This window comes from Oncorhynchus mykiss, chromosome 10 (genome assembly GCF_057628025.1).
Source record: "Oncorhynchus mykiss isolate SJ-2025 chromosome 10, ASM5762802v1, whole genome shotgun sequence".
In the NCBI taxonomy this organism is placed as follows: domain Eukaryota; kingdom Metazoa; phylum Chordata; class Actinopteri; order Salmoniformes; family Salmonidae; genus Oncorhynchus; species Oncorhynchus mykiss.
Window position 1 is genome coordinate 58424132 of NC_143031.1, and position 26720 is coordinate 58450851.

The 26720-nt window shown below is 41.2% G+C and overlaps 1 protein-coding gene and 2 non-coding genes across 4 annotated transcripts in view; 1 reads left to right on the top strand and 2 right to left on the bottom strand.

Annotated features, from left to right (window-relative positions):
- Window positions 1-19656, bottom strand: part of LOC110534338 (programmed cell death protein 4) — a 32822-nt gene extending 13166 nt beyond the window's left edge. Inside the window, exons 1-4 of one of the 2 annotated variants that reach the window (XM_036933420.2) lie at window positions 19375-19656; window positions 19154-19253; window positions 1561-1851; window positions 1164-1261 (exon numbers count right to left, since the gene is read on the bottom strand). In XM_036933420.2, the coding sequence (XP_036789315.2) occupies window positions 1164-1261; window positions 1561-1851; window positions 19154-19199 (435 nt within the window). In that variant the 5' untranslated portion in view covers window positions 19200-19253; window positions 19375-19656. The remainder of the gene's footprint in view (window positions 1-1163; window positions 1262-1560; window positions 1852-19153; window positions 19254-19374) is intronic. The other variant, XM_090187189.1, reaches the window with a different exon arrangement.
- Window positions 19657-25764: 6108 nt separating this feature from the next.
- trnar-ucu (transfer RNA arginine (anticodon UCU)) lies at window positions 25765-25856 on the bottom strand. Its single transcript is given in 2 exon segments — window positions 25765-25800; window positions 25820-25856. It is a non-coding gene; the product is annotated as a tRNA-Arg (tRNA).
- Window positions 25857-26420: 564 nt separating this feature from the next.
- trnak-uuu (transfer RNA lysine (anticodon UUU)) lies at window positions 26421-26493 on the top strand. Its single transcript has one exon. It is a non-coding gene; the product is annotated as a tRNA-Lys (tRNA).
- The last annotated feature ends 227 nt before the right edge of the window (window positions 26494-26720 follow it).

Here is a 26720-nt window from a genome sequence, read left to right on the forward strand (position 1 = left end):
TGGCCGGGATATGGCAAACGTAACAGCAGACAGCAGTTCTGTGCCAAGTGCTGCCAACATACACAGTGTACTTCTAAAACTTCTAATATTAACACCCCAGTCGCTCTGGTGAAAGGTTTTTCTAAACACGAGCAGATGAGTGCCTTTGGCTGATACAAGAGAAAGCAAACTTCCTCAGTGAGCAGGGCTTCAGGAAACTAGAGCGGAGTGTGAGACCTCTATTGTTTTGACCTGCGTTGAAAAGAGGGGAAAATATCACTAGAGGGAGGGAGGGTTTCAGCCATTACCCAATACACTGACTCACTTTCCTGTTTTCCCCTCCCGGTTTCAGAAGTATACTTGACCTTTAAGAATAACCGCAAATGTTCAGACTGCACCAATGACCGGTTCTGGTATTGTTGGAATACTTTAAAATATTCTGCAACTCCCTTAAAGTAACCATTGATCTAACTTGATTGAATTTGATCACACCATTTAACTTCCACAGACCCAGCCGTGATTGATGAGCGATTACTTCCAGGAAGGGAGGAGGACCCATGGGTCAAACAGGATCCATGTGACCCTAACCACTCCCTTACGACACAAACCACTTAACTAGTGGGGATCCCAGACACACTACTACTGGGATATACTGGAGAGCAGATCTGTGTGTCTCAAGAGAATGTTTGTGTCCAAATGGCATCCTATTCCCTATACAGTGCACTACTTTTGACCAGGGGCAGGCCCATAGGGCTATATGCTTTTAGAGGTCAGTAGAGCTGCGCTCCAGTGTCACCAACTCTGTCCTAGTTATCTGCTGCCACAGGACAACTGCTCCAGTACTGTTTCTGAAACAGCGGCACTCAAGGCCAAACTGCAATTTGCACCGTTCTTTTTCTAGGTTCTCTTCAACATTAGCCTTGGAGGCACTTTCCCACTACACAGGATAGCAAACAAAGCCTGTGACATCCACTTTTAACTGATGTGTTTAAATAAAAAAATAAATTATAAGCAACAACCCTCAGACCGAAAGAACCTGGCCCATAGTAGACCCCTCATCTAAGCAGCTGTTGTCGTAACAATGTGGGACACTGGTGTACAGGAGAAGAGGGGTGCGTACAGAGGCTCTATTGTATAGGTTGGGGTTGGAGAGCGCTCATGTTGTTCACACACGTACACCTCACCTGTGCAACCTCGTCGTAGTTGGGGTCCTTGACATCTGGTTCCTCTACCTCGTACACCATCCCGGCTGCTCCCCACACACCTTTACCCCCTGCGCCACCTGTAGTGTAAGGACCACATCAACATCAGTGCTTGTCAGTTAGCACTATAGACACGTTTAGAATATGGGTTTTGTGAACCCAGGGAGATTACTGCTCTATGATCAGTTTACCAGACTAATCCTAAACAAATTTATGGCCCCAGACCAAAACTAGCACAAGACCACCAGGGCTTAGAGTAAATTACTTCCATCTCAACCATTATTAGCATAGTTAGCATTATTAGCCTAGCACAGACCTTTCAAAGGCAGGCCCCATTTAGTCTTCCATCTCAAAGGTTATTAGAATTATTAGCACATACCTTTCTTGGGCAGGCCACGGCCCTTGCCTGTCCTGGACTTGCGGTCGTTGGGGACGGGCACCTTGCCCTTGGAGCTGTAGGAGTCGCCGTCGGCCAGCTCACCCGACAGCGACTCAGAGAGCGACTCGCTGCGGGATGACGATTTGCGCACACGCCGCTTGGCCTTGGCCTTGAGCCGTGCCTCATGGAGCGCCTTCTCCTGTGGCGTCCAGTTGCCGTTCACCTCCGCCTCGAGCGCAGCCTCGTCCTCATCGCCATAGGGATGGTCCACATCGTCGAAGGATAACACCCCTGCAATTGGATACAAGGACAGGCAGTGAGTTTAAAAGGTCCAGTATGGAGTTTAATCAATTACATGTAAATATTAATAACATTGAATCGGCAGGACTGAACCCTGGTTGGCTTAAATACATGTCTGCATATTATATATATTTTTTATTAAACCATTTTTGTGCAGTTCTTCCAGTGGCCACAGGGGAACAAAGACAAGAATACACCTTTGACAACAGGAGGTATACATTTGGTTGTGTAGCCTACATTCAGTGTTGCAAATTATGGAGATGGATATTCAGAAGATTTAGAGGTCTGTGGAAACATGACAACTATTTGAATGTCAACTGCCAGCACTTCTACCACAAATTACACAAGCAGAATCCCCAAGTATGAGAAACGTGTCCAGTCAGTCATGAGATAACTAAGGGATTACAGAGAGAGAGCCAGTCAGTCAAGGAAAATATTCACAACTCGATGTTCAAAAGAGACTAATTTCCCTTAGATAACGCATTCTCTCATACCTGCAACGTTATTTTGGCACCGTGGACAATGTCTAGTGTAAATTGAGACTGGTGGCTTTTTAATGGACAGGACACATGTTAACCTTTGAGAATAGCTTAAAGCTGCAGTAACTTTTTGGGCAACCTGACCAAATTCACATAGAAATGTGAGATTTAGTTTCCATGGGGGCTGCTAGCTAAATATGCTAACAAGCGCAAACTAAAATAAACAAACTGCAAAGACGAGCAATCTAACTTATAAAAAGGTATACATATGTAGGTAGGAGGCTGTCATTTTTAGTACGTTTGGAAACTTACAAGCGAATGTGAATGAGAGACATTGAACGAAGTTGACGCATGCTTGTCTGAAGGAAGAACAGTACTGGCTCTGGAGCAGCATGTGTACACACTGTCTGTGTGAACTCTGGAGTCGCTTGGCGGGACGCATAACTCCGCCTCTAGCGAAGAGACAAGATCAACTATCAATTTGGATATCACGAAATTGGGGAGAAGAGGGGGGTAATGTCATTTCTGCTCGGTCTCAAGACTATTTTTGTGCTTCAGTTGCACTTCTCCACTGAGAAAAGAGCTCCGGCTGTGTAGCTACTTTTCTCCTAATTTTCGGTGTAGCTGACTTTTCTCAGGTAAAATGCAAGATAAATTTAAGCTAAACATTAGGAAATGTAGCTGGCTACATTCTTTCTAGGATAAACATTAGAAAAGAAGACCTTAAGTATATGAGCTTACTATGAAAAACTGTGGCCACCAGCCAAATAGCATTGCACTTCTGTTATCCGATGAAAATGAAGCCATTTTCTGCCGAATGTGTTGCACCAATGCATTTTTCCGTGAAGGAAAAAAGTTGCACTCCCCAGATCACTGTATTGAAGCAATTTTTTTTAAACTTAATCCACTGAAGCAAAATAAATGCAAATGTAAAGTGTTGGTCCCATGTTTCATGAAATAATAGATCACAGAAATGTTGCATATGCATGAAAATCTACTCATTTTTTGCACCCATTTATTTGTGTACATCCCTGTAAGTGAGCATTTCTCCTCTGCCAAGATAATCCATCCACCTGATAGGTGTGGCATCAAGAAGCTGCTGAAACTGCATGATCATTACACAGGTGCACCTTGTACTGGGACAAAAGGCCACTAAAATGTGCAGTTATCACAAACACAATGCCACAGATGTTGACTGCAGGAATGTCTACCAGAGCTGTTGCCAGATAATTTAATGTTCATTTCTCTACCATAAGCTGCTTCCAATGGCCATACAACCACAGACCATATGTATGGCTTTGAGTGGGCGAGCAGTTTGCTGATGTCAACATTGTGAACAGAGTGCCCCATGATGGCTGTGAGGTTATGGTATTGGCAGACAACCTATGGACAACGAACACAATAGCATTTTATCAATTTGAATGCACAAAAATACTGACGAGATCCAGAGGCCAATTTTATTTTTTAAAGGTTTCTGTGACCAACAAATGCACATCTATTCCAAGTCATGTGAAATTGATAGATTAGGACCAAATTAATTTATTTCAATTGACTGATTTCTTAATATGAACTAACTCAGAAAATTGACATTTTAGGCATTTAGCAGACACTCTTATCCAGAGTGACTTACACAACCAATTTTGGTAAAGTGGCTTGCTCAAGGGCACAGAGTTTTCACCTAGTCGGCTCTGCGATTTGAAGCAGTGACCTTCCGATTACTGGCCCACCTGTCAATACACAGTTGGACTCACCTACTCCCGCTTCCTCCCATCGTGTTATTGGCAAACAAACACATGACTGGCTCAACAGTAAGCTTCATAATGTAAAATAACGTGACCGGTGAAATGAAGAACGTGATCTTATCTCCTAGTTGACTGCGTGTGTTTAACGTAGCTACAAATATGATAATTTACAGAAAAACTTTGAACAAATAGTTTAAACTGTATTGAAAAACCATCCCGTGGTTATTTCCAAATACCCCAGTATACCGTGGCGGAGCAATTTCTGCACATTGCACCTTTTAAACCAACAACCACAAAGTGCTTCACATCGGCCATGTCAAAAATGTGCCCGTGTCTATTTGTGTGTGCTGTGGCTTAAAAAAAAATTTTTTTTAAAAAGGGGTCCATCTGAAGTCAATCAATTTTGTGACTTTAAATTAATTACAAGTAACCATTGAATCTTGAATATAACCTATAAATGCCTCATGATCTTAGTTGAACTGTCCTTTCCCATCAGAATCCAAAACATGCGCTTGTTTTTCTCCAATGTTCGTAAACAAACACTGTATAGCCTCAAAACATGATAAAAACTAGTCCTTGCATTGATAGCTCGGTCTATACATTTGAGTGGTTCCATTTCTCCAGCCCATCCCCCAGCTTTAGTCCAACAGTGGCAGGGAGATCTTTGTTGTTTAAACTGCTGATTGCTGCTTTAACAAAATTATGCAATGATATCAACTGCACGATCGAATGGGGCCCTACAGAGTTTAAGAGCTTTACTAACCAAACTGCTTAGACCCATGAAGCCAGAATCATAAAAAGGTGTCTTAATGGTCAACAGTCCAGCTTTAGACTAGGCCGTTACCTTCCTCTGTCCAGTGTCGAGCCTCCTCCCTATTTTACGATAAAGCCTTATTTTATCAGGTCAACTCAAGAATGGGGTGAACGGAGGTCAGTTCTGATCAATATTGGTCTGTTAAGCATAACCCATCAGTCCTATCTGCTTTTAAAGGGTTTGCATTCTAGTGATAAAGGACTAGCCAATGGTTTGGTCAACGATAGCGCTTCAATCTCTCCAGCTCTAACATCAACAACACGTCAGCTCAATCAGCAGAGCATGCTCAGACCCCGTGGGACGTTACCAGCTGGTGGCTGCTCACACTACATAGCTTAATAAGGTGATTTACAGAGGCTAGTCCACACGTACACAACATATGCAAACCAAAACGCACCTAATAGTCTACACCTAAGTCTCGAAACACCTTTGAGCTACAATAACAGACCAGGAGAATGAGATAATTACATGCATTATGCCAATCACAGTAAGACACACTGCCTTACTATACCAGGACTACCCCAGCATAGTTGGCCAACTTCCAAATATTAAACAGTTGTGCGGCGACCCTTTTAGCAGGCACATGGTAGCCTGTGCACACAGAAGACTCAAAAGGCCTCTGCCCTTACAACACCAGGGAAACCCACTAATCCCAGTTTATTATGGACACGGACCACACAACACAAGTCACACTGACACACACACTCTCCTGCACTCACCAGCCATTCAGCCCACAGGTGCAGTAGCTAGTTAAGACTGTTAGAGGATTAACAAAAAATATAATTCCCTCATGTGTATGGAGCCAGGGAAAAGGACAAGTCCCAGTGTACAGTAAGCATCCTGTGGGAACAATAACAAATGAAGTGGAGCCCTAGTAGTGGTGGGGGCAAGCAAAGGGCATATGGGGGGGTGCTGACGTGGGGGCTTTTTCTATCCTCCTTGTCGCTAATCCTCTGCATGGGTCTGACTACATATGGCAGTGTTGGGCCCAGCCAGTCAAATGACCCCTCAAGAGGAGCAGGAATTTCTAAGGGTGTAACGAATACCCCAGAGCCCTCCTACAAAGCCCACTGGAGAGCCCTAAGAGGAGGTATGGCCCTATAGATTACAGGGACAAGGAGGGTGGCCCAACCACAGAGCAGATCCAGCACTGTCTGGAGACTGGAGTGGAGCTAGCACCAGCCAAACTACTTTTACTGGCCATGAGTGCTGCGTGTGCCTAAATCCAAATTGGCACCCTGGTCCCTAGATATTGCACTACTTCTGAGCCCAGTGGGCCGGGTTTAAAAGTAGTGCACTTTGGGACAAAGCCTGTGTGCCTGCTCTCCTAGAAGGGATGTATGAGCCAGGACCCCACAGGTATGTCAATCATTCAAATGAGCTAGCAGTCAGTACATGGAACAAGTGAAGAGAATTCCTACAGGGTGTAAAAGCTGTAACAGATTGCTGTACAGTATGCACATACACAGGAAGAGTCCTCGCTCTCTGATTCTAAACACAAGCGTGGGCCGGCCTACCATTGGTCAGAACCACTCCCTGGGCCTGTAAACAACTGACCAAGTCTCTCGTCCTCCTCCAACTCCCTTCAAATAGGCACATGCCAGAGCAGTAAATTAGGGAAAGACCAATGTCAACCAGCCAAAAACAGGCCTGGCCAATTGGAAACAGGAAGAAAAGGAAGAGAGCAGAGAGGAAAATAGGGTTCTGCCAAGTCAAGCATTGCAAACCTGAAAAACTAAATGTGCTACCTAACAAGCAAAGGTAACTTTATACCTCTCTAATTAGCAAGTACTGGCCACATGCCTTTTGACATTTATAATGCAGTGATCTGTGGTCTGAGGCCATGTGGGTTGTCACTGACTGTTTAGGCAACTGAACGTGCTAGAAACTAGTTTTTCTACTTCAGTGTGGTTTGTTTTACATTTTTTTTAACAAGTGTCTATCATAGGCAGCTTAGCTGTATGTAGAAGTGCTTTCTGTAGCCATAAGTGTCCAGATATGTCCTTTGAAATAAATGTTTGAATCCGTCGACTGTATTGCAATTTGTGGATTCAAAAACTATTTTAAAAAATGTGAGTGGCAAGTTTCTGCATGGCGATGACTGATGCAAATCAGACAGGTCTATTCTGCACTCTGTATTTAATGCAGACTTCCCCACCAGCACTCAGACAATAATATTACTAGCTCATAGGCTACCCCCCCAGTCTGAAACTCATTTTCTCACAATCACGCCTCGTAACAGTATTACAGTAACCTTAGTAAATTAACCAGAATAAAAATAAAACACTAAACAGCAGGGCAGACAGCAGATCCTCCTAAAAGCTTTGGGCTTGATCCAAGTCAGCGGGGAACTTTGCTGTCAAAAACAACCCCTTGCATTCCTGTGTTAGTAGCCAGTAGGCTACATGGGTAATCGTGAGATTAACTCCCACTATAACTGTAAACGGTATTCAGTTGGCCTGTGTGTGTGAACTTTTGAATGAAATTGGGATCTCTAACTGAAATTGTCATCGTCCCCTCCCCACAAAATGTTAAATCACATTGCAGCTGGCTCGCCTGCCCTCTCTCTACACTAATGTTGCGAGCGTGTGTTTAGTCTGTAGCGTATAGAATATCCTAGCCTACTCATTGGTGATAGGCCCTGCTTTACTGACGTTGCAAGACATTGCAAGCCAGGAAATACAGCTTTTTATTGCTGATAGATAGGCCTAGTACACGGTCCTGATTCAGTCTGTCTGGTGGCCGACCTGCCGTAGCCTAGGTGGTTAGAGCGTTGGGCCAGTAACTGAAAGGTTGCTGGATCAAATCCCGAGCTGACATGGTAAAAAAAGTAATTCTGCCCCTTTACAAGGCAGTTAACCCACTGTTCCCCGGTAGGCAGTCATTGTAAATAAGAATGTTCTTAACCGACTTGCCTAGTTAAAGATTAAAATATAAACTTAGCAAAAAAAAGTACTCACTGTCAACTGTGTTTATTTTCAGCAAACATAACATATGTGCATACAAATATTTACAGGCTTCAACAACTGAGACAAACTGAACAAACATCTTCAATCTAAAAATCAAATCTAGAGTCGACTTTCTATTCCGCAACAAAGCCTCCTACACTCACGCCGCCAAACTTACCCTAGTAAAACTGACTATCCTACCGATCCTTGACTTCGGCGACGTCATCTACAAAATAGCTTCTCTACTCAGCAAACTGGATGCAGTTTATCACAGTGCCATCCGTTTTGTTACTAAAGCACCTTATACCACCCACCACTGCGACCTGTATGCTCTAGTCGGCTGGCCCTCGCTACATATTCGTCGCCAGACCCACAGGCTCCAGGTCATCTACAAGTCCATGCTAGGTAAAGCTCCGACTTATCTCAGTTCACTGGTCACGATGGCAACACCCACCCGTAGCACACGCTCCAGCAGGTGTATCTCACTGATCATCCCTAAAGCCAACACCTCATTTGGCCGCCTTTTGTTCCAGTTCTCTGCTGCCTGTGACTGGAACGAATTGCAAAAATCGCTGAAGTTGGAGACTTATCTCCCTCACCAACTTCAAACATCTGCTATCTGAGCAGCTAACCGTTCGCTGCAGCTGTACATAGTCTATTGGTAAATAGCCCACCCATTTTTACCTACCTCATCCCCATACTGTTTATATTTATTTACTTTTCTGCTCTTTTGCACACCAATATCTCTACCTGTACATGACCATCTGATCATTTATCACTCCAGTGTTAATCTGCAAAATTGTAATTATTCGCCTACCTCATGCCTTTTGCACACAATGTATACTTTTTTTTCTTTTTTTCTAATGTGTTTTTGACTTGTTAATTGTTTACTCCATGTGTAACTCTGTTGTCTGTTCACACTGATATGCTTTATCTTGGCCAGGTCGCAGTTGCAAATGAGAACTTGTTCTCAACTAGCCTACCTGGTTAAATAAAGGTGAAATAAAAAATAATAATTTAAAAAAGCCGCTCGAATAGGGCTTCAGAACGCTATGAATCGACTCATCTTTCTACTAAATGTCTTGGTAAGTCACAGTATTTAACTAACTTTAAAGTAGTTTTTTTTAGGAAAGAGTGGTCTGCGAGCAAGCAGCTCAAGATTATTTGATTGACAGTTCTGGTCGCCTAGTGGACGGCATTCCTTTCAGAAGCAGCATTCCTTTACAGACAAGTAAAATACCCGTTCAGTGGCGCTTCGAAACTATCTCCAGAGAAGGTTTCGTGTCGTCGTTAAAAATCCAGTGTACACTTGTAGTAGCCGAGTTGCATTCAAGGGTATATGACTGCGGTAGATATAACTTCATTGCCCGGTCTTAGCGGTCCTGCATGCGTAACAGGACCATTATTCTGCATTGTGAATTTACATTGGATTTTAAGATTTTTTTTCTTCAACTTTTAACAGAAAACAACATGTAAAAAATGTGCAGTTTAAAGGTTGAGCAAAATTGTTAATTTGTCACATCCCTAGTGTGTGTACACTGTTTACACTTAGCACTGGCTTGGATGTGGTGAGAGGCTGGGGCCTTGGGGGTCAGTAGAGCTGGGAGAATTGACCCAGATCCACAGTTGTAATGGCTGCTGTGTGTGAGGTGATAGTGGCAGTTCGGTAAGGTCACTTACAGCCAAAAAGATTGGAGTCAGCGTGGTAATGGGCTTAAAGTAAGTTTGAAAAATTCTGTAAGCTTTTAAGATTCCGTAAACTGGTTGGAAGATTAACAGAATCAGGAAGGAATAGGCAAGAAATCCAGGAATCCTCCAACCAGGATTTCTAAACCTGAGGATTTTGGTTAAGTTACCAAAGTCTTGCAACCCTAAAGACAAGGCAAGGGAGGGGGCCTTCACATGATGAAATGCAGTCCAAAACTGCCGTCCAACATGGCCGTGTTCAGTGTGGAGAATTTGCTTTCAAACCGGGTGAAAGGGGGAGATGCTACTACCTGGACCCACAGCACAAATTAATTTCTGTTGCTAAATGTATTTATTCGATGTGCCCTGCTGAACACGAACAAGCACTCTGGGGCCTAATCCGAGACAGAATGATCTGTTGTGTTTTTACAAATTGGGTTAAGGAGGGAGAGGTGTGGTTGGTTGATGGTTCTGTCCTGGGGGGGGGGGGGGGGGGTCCAACTGTCAGTAAGGGGTGGACAAACAGAGGATTGTCCAGACAGACGAGTTGACTGGGCTTAAATAGGAAGATATTGGACAATTTCCAATTAGATCTATTATTGAATTAGGCTTTTTTTTAAGTTTTGTTTTGGCCTCCTTTAATTAACACATTGAGAGTAGATAATCGTTGGCACTAAAAAGAGCCAATGAGGCTCAGTGTCTTTTGCTTAGACTTAAGCTGCATACCAAATAGCATAGAGTGATAGGGAATATGGTGCCATTTCGGACAGGCTATATCTTTTCCCAGCTGGGTTTGTCTTCGGTCCTCATTTGAAATGAAGCGGCAGTTTCAGTGTAGTGCTCCAGTATGCTTTACTTTTCAGCCTGTCTATATACATGTTCTGCTGACAGGTAGTACCCTACAATGCTGCTAAAATAACACTATTTCAGCAGCCTATCACATTAATACTCGATAGGCAGGTTGCTGCTCCATTCAAAAGCTGGGTTACGTTCCACACCTGCATCAGATAATCAATCATAAAATGAAGACATGACAAAGCAAGTATATTATCAGAATGTCAACACAAACAAGTATACTACTAATAATTCAAATGCAATTTGTTCCAGTTGCTCCTAGGCTATATGTAAGCGGTGGTGTGGACGTTGCAGCATTTCAAGGGTGAAATAATTTCACTGACAGTTGTGTTGAACTCAATAGACCCACATAGGCTTGTTTGCGGAAGGGTTTTTACTCCAACCCACACAAAGGCGTCTTTGACAGGGAGTGTTACCGCCACAGCAGCTGAGCTGTTTAACCAAGCGCGACAGGCCTTCCTCGAGTAGACTTGGGCCAACAGAGCTCATGTGGAAGAGCAGCACTATAGAGGGTACCATCAAAGTGCACTTTCTTGTCTTACATATGTGGGAGGGGGGGGGTGTATTATGTACAGGTGTGTTTTCTTAAAATATTTTCAGTAGATCTGAGTGATTAACCCAAACAACAAAAAAATCAGTTATTAAACAACTAATTGGACAAATTTGGTTCAATTACTTGAATTCCATTTAGTTTTTTTCATGAGCCCAGCTAGCCGATTCCTGCAGGAGAGAAATCATGCCAAGGCCTATGTGGGACGCTGGGCTGAAGGGAGTTGTAGTTTTTCATAAAATTAAAAATCTGCCTAGTTCAGTACAACAATGTGGTAATTAACTGCAATGACCATAAGCCATTGAGCCCATTTTTACAGGCTCGGACCGAGATGAATACACGTTTATGCCTGCTATGTTAGACACACACAGACCGCATGAGAGAAGAACACAACCAAGAGAGGGATAAAGACAGTTCATAAAAGTATGCCCGATCTACTTTGAAGAACTAGTAAAATGATTGTCAGACAGCTCTGCAGCATGCCTAGCTATATAGGAGGACTAAAGACAGTACAGTATGGGGTGCACAGAGAATGTTGTCTGGCTGTTTGATTGCTACTGCCTGCACAGAGATGAGATGACTGAGGAATTCAAAATAACACTAGTTAAATAAAAAGCAAGTAATATACAAAATTGTATTATTTCATAGTCATTTCCATTTTTTTTAAATGTCATTATGAATGTAAAAAAAAAAAAAAAAAAAAGGAAACCAAAATGACTTTCAGCACTAATTGCTAAGCAACACCTTTTTTGTTGTTGGAGAAATTCCAATGCATGTACTTTACAAGTGGCAATAACTTGAGTATTTTCACACGTGACACTAGAATGAAACCCTGGCTTTAATTATGCTTAACACTTGTTGGATTTAATGTTCATGAATAAAATATTTTCACTGAATTGTAATCATTATTTTGAATCCTTATCAGATATTCCAAGTAGGAACTGTAGGTTGGTTTTAGTAATACTGAACAAATGACACAATTGCAACCCGATCTCCAAACCATAATCTATATACTATAAATAAAAAAGGGCACCATTTCACTTTAGTACATTAAAACCTTTTGTGACTAGGGGGCAGTATTTTCATTTTTGGAAAAATAACGTACTCAAAGTAAACAGGATATTTTGTCAGGACAAGATGCTAGAATATGCATGTAATTGACAGCTTAGGTTAGAAAACACTAAAGTTTCCAAAACTGTACAAATATTGTCTGAGTATAACATAACTTATATTGCATGCGAAAGCCTTAGAAAAATCCAATCCGGAAGTGACTCATGTTTTGAAAGCTCTGCGTTCCAATGCGTCCCTATTGAGCAGTAAATGGGCTATCAACCAGATTACTTTTTCTACGTATTCCCCAAGGTGTCTACAGCATTGTGACGTAGTTTTACGCGTTTATGTTGAAGAATACCCGTAAGCGGCTACATTGTGTAAGTGGTCACCTGATGCTCCCAGAGTGATTCTTGCGTAAAATACAGAGGTAGCCATTTTTCCAATTGGTCCTACTGAAAAACCAATTATCCCGGTGGATATATTATCGAATAGATATTTGAAAAACACCTTTAGGATTGATTATAAACAACGTTTGCCATGTTTCTGTCGATATTATGGAGCTAATTTGGAATATTTTTCGGCGTTTTCGTGACCACAATTTCCGGTCGATTTCTCAGCCAAATGTGAAGAACAAACTGAGGTATTTCGCCTACAAAAATAATATTTTTGGAAAAAAGGAACATTTGCTATCTAACTGGGAGTCTCGTGAGTGAAAACACCTGAAGCTCAAAGGTAAACGATTTAATTTGATTGCTTTTCTGATTTCCGTGACCAAGTTACCTGCTGCTAGCTGGACATAATGCTATGCTAGGCTATCGATAAACTTACACAAATGCTCGTCTTGCTTTGGCTGTAAAGCATATTTTGAAAATCTGAGATGACAGGGTGATTAACAAAAGGCTAAGCTGTGTCTCAATATATTTCACTTGTGATTTTCATGAATAGGAATATTTTCTAGTAATATTTATGTCCGTTGCGTTATGCTAATTAGTGTCAGTCGATGATTACGCTCCCGGATCCAGGATGGGGAGTAGCAAGAGGTTTTTAAGCACCTGCCTTACATCAAGTATTTCTATTGGTCCATATAGCGAGCTATACACGCCCACATCACTAATCTTGTAAGGCTTGATTGCTGCATTAGTAACCAAGTGGGAAGTGAGAATTTCCCACCAGAGTTAGATAGGACTCTAGATAGATAAAACCCAATTTGGAATGTACATTGCCCTTGAGGGCTTCCACCATTTTAAATGGTGAACTGGGTGGGCCAATTGGGTGGGCCTTCCCATCGGTGAAGGAAGGATCACACGATTCCATCCAGGTCATCAGCCAATGAATTACACACGTGAGCAAACGTTCCATAAATATAGGTGGCATTAAATCACTAACCTTGTTTGAAGAGGTATAAAGGCAACATACTGACAGTACACACCCTTGCAGTTTTTTTTGCCAACTCAGAAGTAGTAGAGAAGGAAAGGTACTACTTCAAAATGGAGATTGCCTCACTGGCGCTGCCCGTGCGCTCAGACGCCATAATGGGACATGTAAAGATCATATTCATCATTCTTTACCACATAAGACTGGGGGGAAAAACATTTGAACGGCCCTCCAACTGGTAATTCCTTGTGGGAAGCTTATTTATCGTCGCTGAAGTCAGACTTCTCCCACATGGCGACCTCTGACGTCACCTACTAAGGAAATTGCCTTGATAAATGCAACTACAAAATATTTTTAATGCAATCTATTCATACGGTTTTTGAACACTATAATTTGTTTGCAAGCCTGATAGCTGTACTTTTAGTTTATGGTTGACACAGCTTGTTGGCCATTAGCCAAATTGGGTGTTTCTCAATGAGTTCAAAGTGTGCAAATGCATCCAACTGGTATTTACGACTTGAAATGGTAAATTAACCCTCCCATTTGGAGCTGAAGGATGATCGACTAGTTTCCCCACTTGGAGGGCCGTTCAAATAGATTTTTTCCCAGTTGTATGTGGCAAACAGAGATATAGTCTTTGTATATGTCCCATTATGGTGTCTGTGAGCACACAGACATCGCGATTGAGGCTATCTCCATTTTGAAGTAGTCAATTTTCTTCTACTATTACGAGTTGGCAAACTAACTGAAAGGGTACATACTGCCATCCAGAGTTGTTTGACCAGGTATAAAGTAGAGATCAACCGATTAGGATTTTGCAACACCGATACCGATTATTCGGACGATTTTTATTTATTTATTTGTAATAATGACAATTACAACAATACTGAATGAACACTTATTTTGCCTTAAAATAATACATTAAAAATCTATTTAGCCTCATAAATAATGAAATATGTTCAATTTGGTTTAAATAATGCAAAAACAAAGTATTGGAGAAGTAAAGGTGCAATATGTGCCATGTAAAAAAGCTAACGTTTGAGTTCCTTGCTCAGAACATGAGAACATATGAAAGTTGGTGGTTCCTTTTAACATGAGACTTCAATATTCCAAAGTAATAAGTTTTAGGTTGTAGTTAATATAGTATTTATCGGACTGTTCCTCTCTATACTATGTGTATTTCATTAACCTATAACTATTGGATATTCTTATAGGCACTTTAGTATTGCCAGTGTAACAGTATAGCTTCTGTCCCTCTCCTCGCCCCTACCTGGGCTCGAACCAGGAACACGTCGACCACAGCTACACTCGAAGCAGCGTTACCCATCGCTACACAAAAGCCGTGGCCCTTGCAGAGCAAGGGGAATAACTACTCCAAGTCTCAGAGCGAGTGACGTTTGAAATGCTATTAGCGCATACCCCGCTAACTAGCTAGCCATTTCACGTCGGTTACACCAGCCATTAGGCTGATAGGCTTGAAGTCAAACAGCGCTGTGCTTGCGAATATCTGCTGGCAAAATGCACAAAGGTGCTGTTTGAATGAATGCTTACGAGCCTGCTGCTGCCTACCATCGCTCAGTCAGACTGCTCTATCAAATCATAGACTTAATTATAACATTAACACAAATAAATACGAGCCTTTGGTCATTAATATGGTCGAATCCGGAAACTATCATTTCGAAAACAAAACGTTTATTATTTCAGTGAAATACGGAACCGTTCGGTATTTTATCTAACGGGTGGCATCCCTAAGTCTAAATATTCTTGTTACATTGTACAACCTTCAATGTTATGTCATAATTACGTAAAATTCTGGCAAATTATTTCAAAATGAGTCAGGTGGCCCAAACTGTTACATTTACCCTGACTCTGCGTGTAATGAACGCAAGAGAAATTACACAATTTCACCTGGTTAATATTGCCTGCTAACCTTGATTTATTTTAGCTAAATATGCAGGTTTAAAAATATATACTTCTGTGTATTGATTTTAAGAAAGGTGTTGGTGTTTATGGTTAGGTACAGTCGTGCAACGATTGTGCTTTTTTCGCAAATGCGCTTTTGTTAAATCATCCCCCAGTGTTGCATCGATTATATGCAACGCAGGACACGCTAGATAAACTAGTAATATCATCAACCATGATTATGATTGATTGATTGATTGTTTTTTTGATAAGATAAGTTTAATGCTAGCTAGCAACTTACCTTGGATTACTGCATTCGCGTAACAGGCAGGCTCCTCGTGGAGTGCAATGAGGCAGGTGGTTAGAGCGTTGGACTAGTTAACCGTAAGGTTGCAAGATTGAATCCCAGAGCTGACAAGCTGTAAATTTGTCGTTCTGCCCCTGAACAAGGCAGTTAACCCACCGTTCCTAGGCCGTTATTGAAAATAAGAATGTGTTCTTAACTGACTTGCCTAGTTAAATAAAGGTGTAAAAAAAATAAATAAATAAAAATCGGCGTCCAAAAATACCGGTTTCTGATTGTTATGAAAACTTGAATCGGCCCTAATTAATTCGGCCATTCCAATTAAATCGGTCGACCTTTAGTATAAAGCCAAGGATGGCGATTTACTGACACCTACAGTTATGGAATATTTGCCTCAAGTATAATCTATTGGCAGATTCCTCCTGATGACCCAGATGGAATCATGTGATCCTTCCTTCACCCATATGAAGTCCCACCCAGTTGACTACTTTAAAAGGGTAATGCCCTCAATGTCCATGCCAAAACTTGTTTTATTAATCTAGAGTATTTTACTCTATGGTGTTAAATTCCCACAGTTAATCAACTCAGCATGAGTAGTCAGTCATAGGTTACACAGGGTTGTTTGTGTCTACTAATCTCAATTTTTTTTCTGGAGAAAGACAACATTTATTATGTAGAAGTCCATAGCCACATGAAACAGTATGTCTTCGGCCAATGCAAGACGTCATGCGACCATTTTGCTATGTGGTCCAGCAAAAATAAGGTAGTCTATACAATTTTTAAAACATTACAATACATTCAGAATGTGTGCCCTCAGGCCCCTACTCCACCATTACCACATATTCAGTACAAAACCAATGTGTACGTGTGTGTATATGCACCTATGTTTGTGTTGAGTCACAGTCCCCGATGTCCCATAAGATTTTTTTAAATTTTTTTTATCAAATTTAACTGCTTGCATGAGTTACTTGATGTGGAATAGAGTTCATGTAGCCATGGCTCTATTTAGTACTGTGCGCCTTCCATAGTCTGTTCTGGAATTGGGGACTGTGAAGAGACCTCTTGTGGCATGTCTTGTGGGGTATGCATGGGTGTCCGAGCTGTGCGCCAGTAGTTCAGACAGCTCGGTGCATTCAACATGTCAATACCTCTCATAAATACAAAAACTTATGAAGTCAATCTCTCCTCCACTTTGGGCCAGGAGAGATTGACATACATATTATTAATATTAGCTCTCTAAATAGATCCAAAGGCTGTCCATGCTGCCCTGTTCTGAACCAATTGCAATTTTCCTAAGTCGTTTTGTGGCACCTGACCACACGACTTAACAGTCCAGGTGCGACAAAACTAGGACCTGCCTTGTTGATAGTGTTAAGGCAGAGCAGCGCTTTATTATGGACAGACTTCTCCCCATCTTAGCTACTGTTGTATCAATTATGTTTTGATCATGAGATTACAATCCAGGGTAACTCCAAGCAGTTTAGTCACCCCAACTTGCTCAATTTCCACATTATTTATTACAAGATTTTGTTGAGGTTTAGTGAATGCTTTTAGTTTTAGAAATATCTAGGACTAACTTATTCCTTGCCACCCACTCAAACTAACTGCAACTCTTTTTGTTAAGTGTTGCAGTCATTTCAGTCTCTGTAGTAGCTGACATGTAGTGTTGAGTCATCCGCATACATAGACACTCTGGCTTTCCTCAAAGCCAGTGGAAATTCATTAGTAAAGATTGAAAAAAGTAAGTGGGCCTAGACAGCTGCCTTGGGGAATTCCTGATTCTACCTGGACTATGTTGGAGAGGCTTCCATTAAAGAACATCCTCTGTGTTCTGTTAGACAGGTAACTATTTATCCACAACATAGCATAACAAGCCATAACACAAGTGTCAGCAGCAGACTATGATCGATAACGTCAAAGGCCGCACTGAAGTCTAACAAAACAGCCCCCACAATCTATTTATCATCAATTTCTCTCAGCCAATGTCATTTGTGTAAGTGCTGTGCTTGTTGAATGTGGTGCCATCCTTCTCTATAAGGCTGTTGAAAGTTTGTCAATTTGTTTACTGTGAAAATATAGCATTGAAACTGGTCAAACAATTTTTTATAAAAGTTAAGGAGTGATAACAGGCGGATTGGTCCGCTATTTGAGCTAGTATATGGGGCTTTACTATTCTTAGGTAGCTGAATGACTTTTGCTTCCCTCCAAGCTTGAGGGCACACACTTTCTAGTAGGCTTTAATTGAAGTTGTGGCAAATAGGAGTGGCAATATCGTCCGCTATTAACCTCTAATTTTCCATCCAAGTTGTCAGACCCCGGTGGCTTGTCATTGTTGATGGAAACGTGACATCGTGATTGTTGTCTACCTCTTCCACACTAACTTAACAGAATTTAAAATTACAATGTTTGTCTTTCATAATTTGGTCAGATATACTTGGATGTGTAGTGTCAGCATTTGTTGCTGGCATGTTATGACTAAATTTGCTAATCTTGCCAATGAAAAACAATCATTAAAGTAGGTGGCAATATCAGTTGGTTTTGTGATGAATGAGCCATCTGTTTCAATGAATGATGGAGCAGAGTTTGGCTTTTTTCCCAGAATTTCATTTAAGGTGCTCCAAAGCCTTTTAACCATCATACTTTTTTAAATATTATATTGGTTTCATTGTGTAGTTCTGATAGAAAGGATGAGTCGAGCTCATTTACAAATCCGTCCCATTCAACATAATGAATGATGTTCAATGTCATACACGTTGTATTTAACTAATATGCATAAAAGTTATTTGGATGTTTGTTGAAGTATTTTTCAAGTAGCCCAATAAAAATTATATTGCACGCAACGGATTGCGCTTCTAGTAAGGGGGCGTGGTGTTGTTTGACAACATGAACATGGAGTTCGTCGTTTGACCGCATGCTTATGCAAACAAAGGGGTTTGTCAGGGTATTTAGCATTTAATCAAATTACCGAGATAGCTATATGGTTTTTATTCATTGGCCAAAAATGAAAGCACTGTTGCATCAATTTTTATGGACATTCCAGACAAGCGGTACAGGAAATGTGTTTTTCAAAGCAGTAACGTTAATCACAAAACAACCCTTAATACAAATAAATGTGTCGGCAAATGTACGTAATTTAAACATTTGACAGGACAGTATATAACTGCTAGTGATTGCGCAACAACGGTGTACTACAGCATGTTGATTGGCGAAAGGCTAACGTATCTGGCTAGCCAGTTAGGACACTGCAAAAACACAAGTTTCGAATGGGTTAAATATTAGAGTGTGTGTTCACATATGCCCAGCAAGACAATGGGTCCATAAAAAAAAAACTATACACTCAAATTTGTCGTTCAGCAATTTGTGAGTTGGCCGTCGAACTAACTTGCTATCTAGCTTCATTGCTAACTGTCTCGCGCTAGTACAAGTGCTCGAGCACGGAGAGCACATGGTGGAGTGTGGCTGGAACTGCAACCCAACCCTTTGAGACAATAGCGAAGTGGGCAAACATGTTTTCCTCGTTCAAGCCAAACGACTTACTGCCTTGAAATAAGCATGCACTCGTGCATATGCTATTCAACTAACTCACCATCATGCTTTTGAACGGTGGTCCATGTCTCCCCTTCAGTCGCCATGGCGCTGTCTTGAAATGGTTGTTTACCGTTTAATAGCAATCCCCACCGTTTGATCTGTCACGAAAACAAATAGCAGAAACGTGCAAAACAGCGTGAACAAACTAAATGTGCATCTAAAGTATACATTGATGTTATGCACATGCATGGCGAAAATTGTGAGAACGTTCATCCTCACCCTCAGACAGTTTGCTTGCTCACGCTATATAACGTCAGCTATAATACCCCCAAAATATGAAATGCAGTAGCAAAATGAATATCAAATAAATTCGACACTTTCTTTTTATGAAAGTAATATATAACTCATACTCCTTTCACAATAAATCTGACAAGAGCATGAGAAAACTGATGAGCAAAGAGAACTAGTCCGTGCACCTTTCAGCAGCGACCTGAAAAATAAACAAAGTCTGTTTTTAACTTTGGAACGTCTATCTTAATATCACGTGAAGAAAGCGCGAGCAGGGAGTGGTTAATACATGGGCAAGTCCTTATCTGTTCTGGCCAATCATTTGGGGTTTGTGTTATCCGAGATCCTTGGGACGTCCCTACCCTAAACCCTATACTTAACCCCTACCGTTACCCTAAGCATAACGGTACCTAACCGTAACCATTTTTTATTTCAACTTCAATGGGGTAGGGTCGTCCCATGGAACCGAGATTGCAAGGACCAATCATACAATATAGACAGGACAATGGAGGTCATAGATTTACAATCACAAGCAACAATCGATACATTTCATGAAGCTTGACCATGCTCCTCATAGCATGTTTCAATGCTGTTGAAACATGCTATGAGTAGTATGTTTTTTACCTTATGGTGTTCTAGCAACATTTCACCACTAAATAATTATCTGCTTGCATTTGTAAAAAAGGAATGAATCCTATGTATGAATGAACAAGGCAGCTTTAATTTGCTTACAAAATGTAATAACACAATCATATGCTCTGATGTACACACACAATTGCCGTTAGTACAACTGAGCAAGGCACATTAAATGCAAAGCTGCATTCTCATTTCTAACAAATAGCTCCAGTGGCAAATGTGAGTGACCTACTGACGACACCAGCTCCCCATGAATATGCTTGTTACTGGTTTATTTCCAATATCTTTTATATAAAACACAAAAAATCTAGCTAAATGTTTATCAAATCCATATAAACAATTGCTTGATTTAAGCGAATTGGAGTCAATTTAGCCCTGGTCATGGACCACAGTCCCACTGCTCTGCAGTCTGATCTGAGTAAAAGCTTGCTCCCTGTTTTGCACCTAGGGGCCAATTACAGGAAAGGACCCAGGGTACAAACATTCAGTGAGCTCTGGCTGCGTGGCCCTTACACAGCTTTATCGACTCTGTTTACTTGGAGAGCCACAGAAGTATAAAAAGTATAAAACGTGCTTTAGAGACAAAGATGGGTGAAGCTAACGCCTCATTGGGAAAGAGAAGAGTAAACGAAAGGTGGCCAATTGGGATGTCACAAAGGGGGTGAAGGAGTAACTCAGCAAGAGTTGATGTGGGTATTTTTCTTCCTCTTTCAAGAATTTACTTATCCCCAAATCCCTTCCCATGCTTACTGATAACAACAGGAGAGGGTCTTAGAGCTGAGAGAGAGAGTGTTGACTCAAATATTATATCCCGTTAATGTGGGTCAATGCGGTCAAGAAAAGGTCCGGGTTAAAATGTTTAAAATTATAAAACTGTAAAAAGAAAAATGTATATTGAAGAAAAAGTGTGTCGCTAAATTATTTCTAAAAGTTTTGATTAAACCCTGAACATGTATCTAATTTTAAATTATCTTTTACCCCTTGGAGCAAAAAAACAACAAAAAACAACAAATATCAACCTAACAAATACATGATGAGGTGGCCGAGTGGTTAAGGCGATGGACTGCTAATCTATTGTGCTCTGCACACGTGGGTTTGAATCCCACCTTGTCGGTGGAAGAAATTTTAATGTAGGTGTTGTAGCTAAATTACTAAGTGTAAATGGCAAATAATGGTATCTCTCTACTACCTACTCTCCCTCAGGAGGCTGAAAAAAAATGCTGCTTGGCCACTAAGTCCCTCACAAAAGTCTGCAGATGCACCACTGAGCGCATTCTGTCAGGCTGTATAACCGCCTGCATTGCCAGCAACCGCAGTGCTCCCCAAAGGGGGGTGCGGTCCAACGCATCACCAGGTGCACACTGCCCGCCCGCCAGGACATCTCCAGGACCTGTGTGAATCTAAGTGTGCGTTCTCTAATTCTCTCCTTCTCTCTTTCTTTTTCTCTCTCGGAGGACCTGAGCCCTAGGACCATGCCCCAGGACTACCTGACATGATGACTCCTTGCTGTCCCCAGTCCACCTGACCGTGCTGCTGCTCCAGTTTCAACTGTTCTGCCTTATTATTATTATTCGACCATGCTGGTCATTTATGAACATTTGAACATCTTGGCCATGTTCTGTTATAATCTCCACCCGGCACAGCCAGAAGAGGACTGGCCACCCCACATAGCCTGGTTCCTCTCTAGGTTTCTTCCTAGGTTTTGGCCTTTCTAGGGAGTTTTTCCTAGCCATCGTGCTTCTACACCTGCATTGCTTGCTGTTTGGGGTTTTAGGCTGGGTTTCTGTACATCACTTTGAGATATCAGCTGATGTACGAAGGGCTATATAAATACATTTGATTTGGTGTCACAGGAAGGCCAAGAAGATCATCAAGGACTTCAACCATCTGAAGCACAGCCTGTTCACCCTGCTAGGATCTAGAACAGTGATTTCAAACCTTTTTCGGTTACTGTACCACCAACTGCATTTTTCTCCAACAGGAGTACCCCTTAAGTACCCCCTCGTGTGCAGTGTATGGTGTATGGTCTCATGAGTCTTCTCAATTACCCCATGTAGATAGGCCCAGTACCCTTGGTTGGGAACCACTGATCTAAAAGACGAAGACAATACAAGTGCATCAAAGCTGGGAACAAGAGACTGAGAAACAGCTTTTATCTACAGGCCATTTGACTGTTAAACATTAATCACTAGCTAGCCTCCGCCCGGTACCCTGCCCTGAACCTTAGACACTGCACTCTACCCTGCACATTAGACTGCTGCCCTATGTACATAGTCATTGAACACTTGTCACTTTAATACTGTATTATTGTCATGGCTCATCCTATTTTTTTTTTTCATACAAAAACATAACATAAAAATACAAAAAAACACTGAAAACAAATGAATACATGATTGACAAGATTGGATATGATTAAGCTAGAGTTTGATGATATGAGAGTGCAAGAGACAGACAGAAAGAGAGAAAAACAAGATAGTATCAGAGAATGAAACAGAGGGTAAGAGAGATATGTTAGGTTGAATAAGGGAGCCTATAGTTACCCTACAAATTACTGACTGGAATGAATCAAATCAACATAAAAGTGATGACATACTGTATGAATAACTTCTGAATCACAGATGTCTGTGTTCATGATGCGATGCTGCATAAAGCAAGCTCAAATTGTAATTGTTCTCTTTTTGTGTTAAGGGCTAGGGTGACCACATTTAAAATGTAGGACAACAGGATGATTTTGCTGGACATTCACAGGACAGTCTCACCTACATGACATTTTCTGAGGAGGCAGCACCGACAGATGTAGCCTATTGAATGAATCTCATTATACACTGAACAAAGATATAAAAACGCAACATGCAACAATTTCAAGGATTTTACTGAGTTTACAGTTCATAAGGAAATCAGTCAATTGAAATTATTTCATTAAACCCTAATCTATGGATTTTAAATGACTGGAAATACTGATATGCATATATTGGTCACAGCTACCATAAAAACAAAGGGGCGTGGATCAGTAAACCATTCCATATTTGGTGTGACCACCATTTGCCTCATGCAGCGCAACACATCTCCTTCGCATAGATGGGTGGTGACATGCTCAATGGGTGGTGACATGTCTGGTGAGTATGCAGTCCATGGAAGAACTGGGGCATTTTCAGCTTCCAGGTATTGTGTAAAGATCCTTATGACATGGGGTCGTGCATTATCATGCTGACATAGAAAGTGATGGTAGAGGATGAATGGCATGGTAATGGGCCTCAGGATCCCATCCCATCATGCATTCAAATTACCATCGATAAAATGCAATTGTGTTCATTGTCCGTAGCTTATGCCTGCCCATACCATAACCCCACCGCCACCATGGGACACTCTGTTCACATCAGCAAACTGCTCGCCCACACGACGCCATACACGATGTCTGCCATCTGCCCGGTACAGTTGAAACCTGGATTCATCCCCGAAGAGCACACTTCTCCACTTCGCCAGTAGCATTCAAAGGTGAGCATTTGCCCACTGAAGTCGGTTACGACGCCGAACTCCAGACAGGTCATGACCCTGGTGAGGACGACGAGCATGCGCATGAGCTTCCCTGAGATGGCTTCTGACAGTTTGTGCAGAAATTCTTTGGTGGTTGGTCTCAGACAGGTCTCAGACAGGTGAAGAAGCCAGATGTGGAGGTCCTGGGCTGGCGTGGTTACATGTGGTCTTCCAAATTCTCTAAAACGATGTTGGAGGAGACTTATGGTAGAGAAATTAACATGACATTCTCTGGGCAACAGCTCTGGTGGACATTCCTGCAGTCAGCATGCCAATTGTACTGTGGTGTTGTTTGACAAAACTGCACATTTTAGAGTGGCCTTTTATTGTCCCCAGCACAAGGTGCACCTGTGTAATGGTCATGCTGTTAAATTAGCTTCTTGATATGGCACATCTGTCAGGTGGATGGGTTATCTTGGCAAAGCATAAATGCACACTAACAGGGATGTAAACAAATTTGTGCACAAAATTTGAGAGAAATAAGCTTTTTGTGTGTATGGAACATTTCTGGGATATTTTACTCAGCTCATGAAACATGGGACCAACACTTTACATGTTGTGTTTACATTTTTGTTCAGTGTATAATATGCATCCTCCAATTGCAAAGTCTGCCTATTCCTATACATATTCTCTTAAGAACAATATAAAGCCTTCCTATATTTTGTTTCATTCCACTCACATTCTGCCTAGTGGCGCGTGCGGTTGAGTTTTGGCCACATGAGAAAACAATTGTGACTATTCAGCTAACCATTCTAAAATCTCATTAGAAATTAGGTGGTGTATTTGTGTAACAGTAACTTCCTATACAGTATTATTATATTTGTTTCTGTTATGTAGAATACTAATGAATCATCATGTGATCTTCCAAGGCGCTGATTCAGCTTTGATTTAACCTTACTCACACCATTGTAAGAAGTGGTGGAGAGACACTCAGGATGGAATCTAGTGCTGCTGGAGCACACCCATCTTTTAATATTGTGGGGTGGTTTTGTGCTCTATGGAACACTAGTCAGATTGAATAAGGTAATACAAATCTGTGGGAAGATCATTGGAGAAAGCCAGGAACCCCTCAGGGACATCTATATAAAACAAGTGATGAAAAGGGGATAAAAATATCCTTGGGCATTACACACACACTCAGGCATTGTGGACCTTCCTCCCGCTAACCGCAACCAATCAATCATGTCCCGCATTAAATCAACAAATTCAAACACCACTTATTTAGAAAAAAACAATGATTTGTCCTATATAGACGTTCCAACCTGTCTCTTGGAATCACGTTGCACTTATATATATATATATATATAACTTGAAGTAAAATATATATTCGCCTACATATTGTATATTCCTGTTCCCTATATGTAACAATCCCTTTATTACATTGTCACTATCCAACTATACCTAACTGTCAGCCAGTATAACTTGGTTAGTATTTCACCTGTATGTAATATGCCATGTTACATCGCCTGTTTTGTACCCTTTTGGTTTAGTTATAATAAGTAGGTCTACTTTGGTTGTTGTCTAATTAGTAACACCAAATATGTTATATATGTGGTAACACCCTTGCCATTGAGGCCTAAAATGGCCGCGGCCGCCATGTACCGCATCCAATACGGCTGCCGCTTCCAGTTGTTATTATTGTCATGTGACCATTCCAAGATGGCGGCTCCCATTGCCTAGTTTATATTAGCATGCTAACAGGAATGCTAACGTTCTAATTTATGCTTGCCTATGTATGGATTTATACTTTTTTGCTTACACTGTTCATAATGTTTTAGCCTTCTGGCTATATTAGCTTATCCCCTTCTTTAAAACTATGGGTCCACCTTACCCGGGTGGTGCTCTCCTGTCACAGAGGTTTGAAGCAGAGTTTTCAAAGGAAAAATGCCTCTCACTCAGTAGTGTTCGTCATTAATCCCCATTAATTGAAATAGGCCTACCATGGACATTGACGTGACAAACAGATATAAACCCTTCAAAGTAATTACCTAGATTATAATGGTCTACATGAACTATTATTTAGATATATGCTATAAAAAAATGCTATAAAAAAATGGTTTTATCAAGTAAAAAACTTGACGTGAGAAATGCATAGAGATTAAAATTATGTTTGATATGGCCTGAGGAGTATAAAGACCGTACTGGTTGCACTTCAGGAAAAAAAATCGCGTGGGTTATATTGCATGCAATTACTGAAATTCACAAAAGATGCGACTCCGGTGGGACTCGAACCCACAACCTTTGAATCACTCCTCAAGTGCTTGACTAGAAGTCCAATGCGCTATCCATTGCGCCACGGAGCCACCTGTTGATAAGTTACGCACTACCTAATATAACGTTGCGGTGTCCCGAAATACCTTACACAATAACGGGTTTTGTGTGTGTACACTCGTTACTAACAACGTTACAATGGTCGCGTCATATGTGAAGGAAGACAAGTTTATTATTATTATTACTTTTTTGGTGAAGGAAGACACGTTTAGATGTCGAATGCTGTTTGTGTACATACCATAAACAACTCAGTTCCACAAAAAAAAGATGAGTGCATTGTAAGTGAATAAAGTATAATCTACATTAGCCCAGATAATTTTGCTGTGGTATGCATTGAGTAACAATAATGCAATTTGCTGGTGGATTCTGGCCGAGATCTGAAACAGTTTAAGTTTAGCTTGCCACGGACGAGTTTTGCAGTGAATGGAACAAAAAGGGACAGCTATTTCGCGTTGTCAATAGAGAAAGAATCACATGTTGTTTAGTGAAATAAGCGAATATATGGCGCTAGCTGATATTGTAACTATATGAACAGCTGGCCCTGAGACGAGGTTAGAGATTTGTTAAAATAACATACGTGGCTAGATGAAGCCAGAGCCCGGATAGCTCAGTCGGTAGAGCATCAGACTTTTAATCTGAGGGTCCAGGGTTCAAGTCCCTGTTCGGGCGATATTTTTTTTACCTGCTAAATATTGCTGGACAATCTACATTTCATTAGCTAGCTAGGCGGCTGAACGAACATTTTTCACTCACATGCGTGAGTAATTTGTTAAATTCACAAGGTTCGTTTCTTATATTTGAAAATAAAAAAAGAGAACCGCACACTCTAGGAGCTCAGATGCAAAAATGTAATTACCAACGTTTCGACAGCCAAGCTGACTTCATCAGGGTATAAT